The 9,761-nt window shown below is 41.4% G+C and overlaps 2 protein-coding genes across 2 annotated transcripts; both read right to left on the bottom strand.

Moving 5' to 3' along the window:
* Positions 1-2,904: 2,904 nt before the first annotated feature.
* Positions 2,905-3,321, bottom strand: LOC111021597 (uncharacterized). The gene has a single exon (XM_022298610.1). The coding sequence runs from the start codon at positions 3,319-3,321 to the stop codon at positions 2,905-2,907; it is 417 nt and encodes a 138-aa protein (XP_022154302.1).
* Positions 3,322-3,425: 104 nt separating this feature from the next.
* On the bottom strand, positions 3,426-3,947 carry LOC148209137 (protein FAR-RED ELONGATED HYPOCOTYL 3-like). Its single transcript, XM_088117424.1, has one exon. The coding sequence runs from the start codon at positions 3,945-3,947 to the stop codon at positions 3,426-3,428; it is 522 nt and encodes a 173-aa protein (XP_087973550.1).
* Between the last annotated feature and the right edge of the window lie 5,814 nt (positions 3,948-9,761).

Raw genomic sequence — 9,761 nt, 5'->3', positions numbered from 1 at the left:
TAAAGAATCACTACAAAAAGAATCATTAGAAACAACATTGCAAGATTCATCAAATACCACATGCATAGATTCCTCAACTATCAAAGTTCTTTTATTGAAAACTCTATAAGATTTACTAGTAGAGGAATAACCAAGGAAAATACGCGAAAATTGACAAAATAAGCCTCCTGCAGGGGCCTTTTAAGTTTTTTAATCGCCCTTCTCAAAACACAAGTTTTCTAATCATTTGCTGACATCACCTACTTTGCCAAATGACCTTCAATGCCCCTCTTTACTTTGGGTACCAAATTTTAGTTTTCCCTCCTCCCTTACTTGAAAACACTCCATTTCTTTCTCATTATTTTTTTTCCTTGTTTTGCTTCTCTCATCTACAGGCAACTCTCGATGCTTGAACTCCAGCATCTATCGGTCTTCCATTTCTCTCTCACTATTAGGGTTGTTTTGCTTCTGTCATCTACAGGCCACTGACTGTCGATGCTCAAACTCCATTATCCATCGGTCTTTGTTTTGAAATGTTTCGTTGGGCTTGTTCGCATATAAGTTATTTATTTGTTTGTTTACTGGGTTGTTGATTTTTAGACGTGGAGGGAGAGAAGCTGACGAACAGGGCGTGAAGGCAAGAAGAAGGAGATCGTTAGCGCGTTAAATGGATATGGATAGCTACTTGGAGTATGTTTTAGATCGGGATCGTTCATTAGCGAGAGGGAGGTCAAAAGCGTTCATGAGCGAGAGCGAGATCTGATCGAGATCGAGAGCGTGCATGAGTTGGATCGAGAGGGTACAACGAGTGCATGCATGAGCTTGATCGAGAGCGTCCATGAGCTGGATCGAGAGCGTGCATGAGCTTGATCGAGAGCGTACAGCGAGAGCATGCATGAGCTTGATCGAGAGCGTACAGCGAGAGCGTGCATGAGGTTGATCGTGATCGACATCGAGAGCGTGCATGAGCTTAATCGATAGCGTACAGCGAGAGCGTGCATGAGCTTGATCGTGATCGAGATCGAGAGCGTGCATGAGCTTGATCGAGAGCATACAGCGAGAGCGTGCATGAGCTTGATCGAGAGCGTACATCTAGCGCGTGCATGGGCTTGATCGAGAGCGTGCATGAACGAGAGCGAGAGAGATGAAAGACGTGAAATTTAATTCTTTCAATTGTTGGTTGATGTTCTTTAAATTAAAGGCTGCATCTATTTATTTTTTTTATACTTATTCGATTTCAGTCTATTGAGAATAAACGGGTGCAGTAGAAAATAGCAGCGAGAGTGCAAAACAGATAACGAAAGAGATCGTGAATAAGCTTGAACGAGAATGAGCTTGAACGAAAATGAGACGTCATCGTGAACGATTAACAGCACCATATAAGTGGATATATAATAATGTGGAAGAAATAGGAATAAGTAAGCGACCGTGATGATAATAAGGATAAATAAATTTTAGAAGTACAACGAAAATTATCACGAACGAGAATGAGCGTGTAAGAGAAAGAATACTGTAGGATATTGAGAAAGTAAGCAGTAACAACAAAAATAATTAATTCATTAAAGTAGCAAATAGGGGCTCCATCCATCCCATTACAAAAAGTTTTTTTTAGTAGCTTAAACAAAACAACAACCATAAGCTACTACTAGAATGGGATTTTAAAAATTATTATTATTATTACGGTATCGACGTAGACAGGCCAGTAACAGATCCACCCTGTCCTCCAGACGAAGTCGTTCCTCCTTCTCCTCCTTCAGCAGTCCCTCCAGCAAGTCTCGCATTTCTTCAACCCAGGCTAACCTATACCTCGTGTTGTTGAGCTCGTGTTGCGTTCGACGTAGCTCTCTCTTGAGCTGGTTGTTTTCTTCCCGTGCTTGTTGAAGAGGACCGTAACCTTGGCACTCCGTTCTCCGCGAAGGAGGAGGGATGGTTTGAGATAGGACTGGTTGCTCCGTCGGAAGAGGAATCGTCCGACTCGTAAGATGTTGACATGTTTGCTTCTGAAAAATTAATAAATGTTAGATAGATACTTCTAATATGGATGTCGTTGTTGTGTACTTTGTGGTATCTATATATAGAGAAATTCTTGGTTGGTTTCATGAGAAGACAGGGGAAAATTGAAAAAATAATTAAATCGAAAATTGGGATAATGGGTAGGAAGAGTAATTAATTACTGCATTAGAAAGGTGGAAAGACAACTGAGACTGAGAATTTGAAATGGTGCATTAATTAATTAACCACCCTCCCTCTTACTAACCTCTTAATTATAAGATAAGTGGGTATGGATACATACGTCTAGAATGCAAGATAGCGAGAAAGAGAGAAATCGAGAAATTTAGAAAGCGAGATAGCGAGAAAGAGAGAAGTCGAGAAATTTAGAAAGCGAGATAGCGAGAAAGATAGGTTATCTTTGCGATATTATAAATATACATGGAGAAGAACGATAGCAAATGAGATCGAGAGAATAACATTGAGACAGCGAGAGCAAAAAAGCGAGAGCGAGACAACGAGATCGAGTCAACGAAAGCGAGACAGCGAGATAGAGTCAACGAGAGCGAGACAAAATAAGCCATAAAGCGAGACAAATTCCAGATACTGAAGAACAAATATATATACTACTACAGAAATTGGGTGTTCTCATAAAGGAGGAACTGCCCTATCTGATTGACTTACACCGTCCCCCCCATATATGCAAACAGATGTCCGTGCCTGCGTAATTGGGTTAGTACATGTCTGTCTATTGTGACCCGATGTACCGCATCGAGAACACTTGTTGACAACACGACGCTCACCGGTTGAGGCAATCCGTGCCGTTCTACGCCGGCCTGCACGTTTAACAAGTCTTGGTGGTTGGACGGGAATAGGCTGGTAATCAGCTGGCTTTTTCCATTTCGACATGTGGCCTACCGGTAAGATTGGTTCGACTTAAGCACCAATTAGGGAGTCCACACTGTAGCATCGATCGATCAACGTGTGGCAATTTATATTCTTGTGCCTCGCTGCTGCAATTGCGTGCGAACATGGAATGCTCATGTACTGGAACTCCATGCATGTACATGTACGGGCATTCAAATCAACCGTCCCATCCAAGCCACCGTCCTCAACATGAAACATGCACCAGTCGACTGGTTTGACTGTGTAGCGACGAGACTTCTCAAACTGTAGTGCAAGTTGCTCTTCTGCATAGTCTGAATGAGAGGTGTTTTGGGTGGACCAGTGAGTCCTTCTTTCGTGGAACCATCTCTGTAGCAATTCGCGGATGAACTCGACAATCTTAGTGATAGGTAACTTACTAGCCTCTCGAAGGAGAGCATTTACCGACTCAGCGTTGTTTGTCGTCATGTTTTCATATCTTCTACCAACTTGGTAGCATCGGGCCCACTGTTCTACCTCAATTTCTTGTAAGTATTTGGCAAGTGAACCCGATCCAATTGATAGTACCTGGTTCAGTAGTACGTGAACTGTGGCTTCCGATACGCATACGCTGCATCCTGATACAATTTGTAAAATACAGCATTCTTGAATCGAGTCTTTATGTTGTTCCCTAGGTGATAAGTGCATATAGCATGGAATGCGTCTGGGAATATCTCACTGGTTGCATTGGTGATACTTACATGTCGATCAGATATGAATACAAGTTCTTGTGGGTCTTCGATCATATCCTTCAAGTTCTTCATAAACCACTTCCACGATGCATCGCTTTCGTTGTCTACAATCGCGAATGCAAGTGGATATATTTGATTATTCCCGTCCATGACGACACCTATTAGTAGCACTCCTTTGAACTTCCCCTTCAAATGTGTGCCATCAACCATAATTACACGCCTTGTGATTGACTGAAACCCTCTAATGCTGGCACCCAATGCCATGAACAGGTATTTGAAGTTAAGCGAACCTTCAGTCTTGAGGTGGAAAACAGTACCTGGATTCTCTATTTTTATCGCTTCACCGTACGTATGGAGATGCATGTAGGAGTCCTCCGGTCAGCCCCTAACAATAGCGTATACTAACTCTCGTTCTCGATGGGCCTTTTCATAACTTATGTTCACCCCGAACTCTTTACGGACATCCTCCTTAATATGCTTTATCTTGTAAATACGACTGGTTCCAGCAACTCTATCCTTAATAAGATTCGCTACGACCCAGTTGCTCGCTTGTTTGTGGTCGTGGTTCATAGTGTCAATCGTGTAGGTGTGTGCATCTACATACTTTGATATACAAAATATCGAAGATTTACCGACGGAGTGGGCCGCAACTCTCCAATTGCATGTATGGTCGATGCAACGAACAACGAACTTTGATTTCGTTCACCTACTGACCTTGTATTCACGGTTAGATCGCGTCGCTGCATTTGACAGCACCATACGCAGGTCTTGCTTTGAAACAAATACGCAGGTCTTGCTTTGAAACGAATATCTTCCCCACGTGCAGTTCCGATCCGCCTGGTAAAAGGTTGTACCTTGTGGCCTGTTCTATAGTCACGGTGCTTGGGGATTGAGGTACTGGTATTTGGTGATCACCAACATTACTAGGGTCACTGGATGAGGGTTCTACTAATGGGAAAACATGGTCTGTCAAAGGACTTGCATGTTGTACTTGTGATGTATTATTTAATTCATCAAATGGGAATACATGTACCGTACGAGGACTTGCATGTTGTACTTGTGCTGTATTATTTATCTTATCTGATGGGACGTGCATTACGGGAGGCATGCATGTCGCGGGGGCTGACTGGCGTTATGCTGAACGCACGCACTAAGCGTGGTAACAATTCTATAGATGCAAGAGCACATCTATCAGAGTAATATAAAATGGATGGAGTATCCAAGTATCGATCCTCAAGGACTTCTAAATAATTTCCAAACTCTAAAGTTTTAATGAATAGTGAACGTTGAAATGAGTGATTCTTGTAAAATGGGAAGTGGTCACAAATAATGGTTTTGGATTTGGGATTTGGTCTTATAATAGTAAAACCTAGCCCGAATTACTTCAAGTTAGCCAACAAAGAATCAAGGATACGCTAAGGACGATATGCATTTTACTTTAGGAACCAACGACTACGCTTTTCACTTGACTTATGTCTAAGCAAGTTCAAACTCCTAAGACATTCCCTAATATGTCTATTATGAGAGATATCTTAGTTTTAGGATGGAAATAGTCGCAACCTCGGGTTAAGGTCCTATGTCTAGGCTACTTAACCGGAACCCTTATGTCTAAGGCGCTCCTCTCCTCGGTTTAACCACTCAACAATGCAAATAAGCAACCTTTTCAGTATTGACTTGTTAAGACTTACAGTGGCCTTCTCTAAATCCTAACTTTTTGGGAAAACATGTTGAGCAATGAGTGGAAAGCAAAAACACTACTTCTTAGCAACCCTTTTTAGAAATAAAAGGCTAACTATCCATAATCGGGCTAGAGACGGGAATTTAGAAAGACATATTGAAGAAAATACAGCAAGTAAGATGGTTGAAATTGAAATGCATGTGTGAAAAACAAAAGTTAATTAACGGAGAGTTTTTATCGGGATTGAGAGCTTCGCCCTTCTCTTTCAAGCAAGGGGGAGTGTCACGTGCTCTTTCCTCCAAAAACACAATTCTCTTGACTAAAAATAAAGTAAAGGCAAAGTAAAGATAAGCTAAATGCTGGATTTTTATAAATTTGAATAGGTAGAAAATAACTAAGTAACAACAGAAACAAAACAAAGCTCAATAAAGGAATATAAAGTGCTCGGGATTTAAAAACTAAAAGCAACTAATGAAAGCAACTCAAAAGTACTTAGAAAGCAACAAAGAAACACTAAAAATGATCAAGAGAAGGAAGCAAGGCTTGATGAATTTGGTGGAGAAGCTGCTGGAATTTATAGCTTTGCAGAATTGGTTAGGTAGGTCCTAAAACGATGGTGGATCACCCATTTCCAACTCCTTTGACTGACTAAATCGTGCTCAAACTGATAGTGAACACTTCTTCTACACGTATGCATCGGTTGGAACCACCAAAACGCATTGGAAGACGCATTTCATTAAGGGCAAAGTTGGAAGAAAAACAGTTTTCTGCAGCCTTCCCATGCGCCTGGCGCCTCCCATGAGGATGTTTCCGACTTTTTGCTTCTTTTGATTAATTTGCACTCCCAAATGGTCCTAAAATATCATAAATACAATATAAGCCAACCACAAACCATCATATATGAATTTTGCATGAATTGGAACTCAAACGACGGAGAAAAAGTCTGAAACAAAGTTAAAACATAGTAAAAATAGCATCTAAAACCTTCTTTTTACGCATGTAAACAAGCGTAATCACACCCCCAAACTTAACGTTTTTGCTTGTCCTCAAGCAAAACTTAGCAACTTTAATCAGCTTTCTAACACATGGACAAGGTAAAGCAAAAGCAACCGAGATGTTCAATCATAAATTGTCTCAGGGAAAAGATGTCAAAGCCTACCATTCTATTGCCTTTGTAAGCTTAGTTACTATAAACCAAGTTTGAAATGATAAAAACTTTCTCTTTCAAAATTCTTTTTCCTTTCAAGAACAGATAACGTTTTCAAATACCCCTAAGGAAATCTGCACACTCCCTTTTTACATTGAGACTTTTACATCTGAACGACCGGCTACTAGCCCCTGAGGTTTCCACACACTAACATCGGTTTCAACCACAGCTACTCGTAGAAAGACTTTGAAACTAACAGCTAGGTCATAAGACGACGACAATGAGAAACACGAAGTCACTTATCACCATCCTTACTGCTATTTTCAAAGTCAACACCCAACCTAAAACTAAATGGGTGTCTATAGTAGGACTCGGAAATCATAAATACATTTTTTTTAACTCTCATTGTTTTTACCACTCTTTTCTTTCTAACACAAGTATTTTCCCCACTCTTATTTTCTCTCAACAAGACTCTTTTTACTCTTTTGCAACTTTTGTCTCTTTTTTTTTCTTTTTTTCTTTCTATTTTTTAAGCTAAGTGCTTTTCAACACTTTCTTTCTTTCCAACTGACTCTTTTTCAAAAGAAAATAGCATGATTTTTCAAATATAAATAACACTTTATCTTTCTGAAACAATGACTGACACAACGACTGTCCCCCCCAAACTTAAGAGAGATAGTGTCCTCACTGGGAAAAGACTTTTGCATCTGATGAAAAAGGCTTAACAGTAAAAAGGACAAGGACTTCCTATATAGGGGCAAAGAAAAAGTTTAAAGTCTGTAAAGATCAAAAAGACATAAAAGAAAATGGGTTTATCACATAAACGAAGGAAATAGCTCAAAGCTTAGTCAGGCATAGAACAGAAAACTCAACAATCTCTTAGAATCATCATTGACATGAAATCACATGCACAGCACAGATGCTTCAAAGTAGGCATGTGAAAAGCTAAACTAAGGTTAAGTGAAGGCATACTTTAAGTGATCAGAAGATAAACGATACTAATTTATATATGCTTCAACTGAGCTCAAAACATAATCAATACAAAAAACATGCGTAGTAAGGCTAGAATATGCAAACAACGTGATTAACCAAAAGAATGAAACACAAAAAATAGCAAAGAAGGAACCTCCCCTTCATGAAGTTGGAGGTTGTGGACTAGGATCAGTGTCGGTACTGGAAGATGGATGACCAAGGATAGCAGCTAGCGCTGGAGGCCATGAAGGTAAAACCGCAAAATCCAATGAAGCCCTCAAGTTGTAGATATGTTGCATGACTTCGAGAACCTGATTTCGCAGCTGTTGGTTCTCCTCTCGAAGACGACGAATCTCCGATGTAAGAGACGTCCCAGTACCTTCCATTCTTTGTAGCGCATGGGAAATAATTCTCCGAATATTCTTCTCTTCCACAACTGGGGTATCTCTCTTTATTTGATCCGCAGGGAGCTGCACACCTTGTCGCAAGCATAAAGAAGTGACCAAACGTGGGTGATAAAGCTTACCACGTGTCCGGTGGGCACACTCATGGATACTGGTATTGATCAATTCTCCATAATTCACATCTATGCCCTTTAGCATGGCATAAACCAGCAGGGCCCTATCCTGAGTGACATGCTCATCATGCTCCGTTGGCAGAATTCTGTTTTTGACTATATATAACCATCCTGCAGCAGCTAGTGAAACATCCTCGGGTTTTAGTCGTACCTTGCCATGAGTAGTCAAATCCCAAGTGGCAGAGGGCTTCCCAACATATTCTAGAGCCTCACCGAGCTGTTCTAGAGTCGGAGTCACTAACATCTTATTGCCCACAACATCTCTGATATTCTTAATGTAGAAGGTGTAGTTGATCTGAGTGGCATCAAACCTTATTTCCTTACCACGCACTATGGCTATATGTGATTGAGGATGGACAGTAGCGTAGAACTCTCTGACTAACTCCAAAGCCTCACATTGTATGGGCTGAATGAGTGGTCTCCATTCTTTATCTCTAGCGGTCTCCCTCCAATCATCAGGCACATCTCCTAGATTTAGGTCGAATCCCAATTCTGTCATAATCTTACGGGATTTCATTAATGAAGTTCGAGTGGCTAAATTCGTCGCGTTCCATTTCTTCTCGACCTCCTCGTCCTCGGACAAGTCTAGTTCGATTGTATCAACTGGCCCAGGTGCCACTACCTTCTTCTTAGCTTCAGCTGCTTTAGCTTTCGCAGCTCTCGTTTTAGGTTCATTCATGGGCACTGTCGGCTTCTTAGTCTAAACTGCACGACGTTTTGAACTCTTTTTCTCCCGCCTCTTGTATTGGAACATTTCCCTTAATGTCTGCGTGTCCTCAGGATCTTCTTCTCTGATAGGTTCTTGAGTACTATTCTCTCCAACCTTGGATCTACCTGTATCACACTCAAGTGGGTGAACTGCATTAGAAGTAATAGTGTGAGCATCCCTTACCCCTGGTAGAGTGGCCATCGGTGTGATATACTCATCTGTTGCCAACGGAGTAGATCCAGTTGCCCCATTAGGCAACGCTTGGTGACTAAAAAATGCTCCTTCTGTAGGTGTATCCAACGGGGAAGGTTCCTGAGTATCTTTTCTTACCACTTCATTTTTGGTATCCTCCGTTTCCGGCATATTTGAACAATTGCCTCGTGAAACCAGTAGAAAATCATCATTACCATCTCCCAGTGTAATAATCAATGGAGATGAATAAAACTGCTCCTCATCCCTATTCTACATAGATGAATCCTTAGGCGTTAAACGCCTACTACTCTCATCGTCCGCAATTTCTGGGTCCGTCATCACCTCCTTGCCCTTCCTCTTTTGCCCTATCGAGACCCCAGGCTCTAGCCACTGGCTATGGCTCTTTTCTTGCTCTCCTCCATGCTCAACTCCTGCATCCATTGGCATATTGGTTGGGATTGGCATCCTAGGAGGCTCTAAGGGTTTTAGGTGTCCCAGGTTGAAGGTACTCAATATGTTAGGGTTCAATTGGGGTGCTTGAGGTCCTCTTTCTAGGAATGGAAGTTGAGGTGTTGGGGGAACCCTAGGTGAAATATCCCATAATTGTGTGGAGGTACCCAATGACCCCTTCCATAACAAGGTGGAAGGCTAGGAAATAGAGTAGATGGGTTGGGCATTCCATAAGGATGAACACTAGCTGGAATTTGCATTTGGGACAAGGGAAAATGATAGGAAGGAACCGGGTTAAACATAAACGATTGGTACATACCCGGATTGATCATTGGAGGAAGTTGTTGAGGATTTTCAGCCCTAAACTCACTGTTTTGAGGTATATTAAGGGTGGGTAGCTGCTGAAAATTTACATAACCGTGTGGAGCCATCATAGGAGGTTATGTAGGAGC

This window comes from Momordica charantia (genome assembly GCF_013281855.1).
Source record: "Momordica charantia cultivar OHB3-1 chromosome 9 unlocalized genomic scaffold, Mcharantia_2.0 BLBB01000009.1, whole genome shotgun sequence".
Lineage (NCBI taxonomy): Eukaryota > Viridiplantae > Streptophyta > Magnoliopsida > Cucurbitales > Cucurbitaceae > Momordica > Momordica charantia.
Note: the sequence above shows the minus strand (reverse complement) of the source record. Positions and strands in the feature narration are given on the sequence as shown.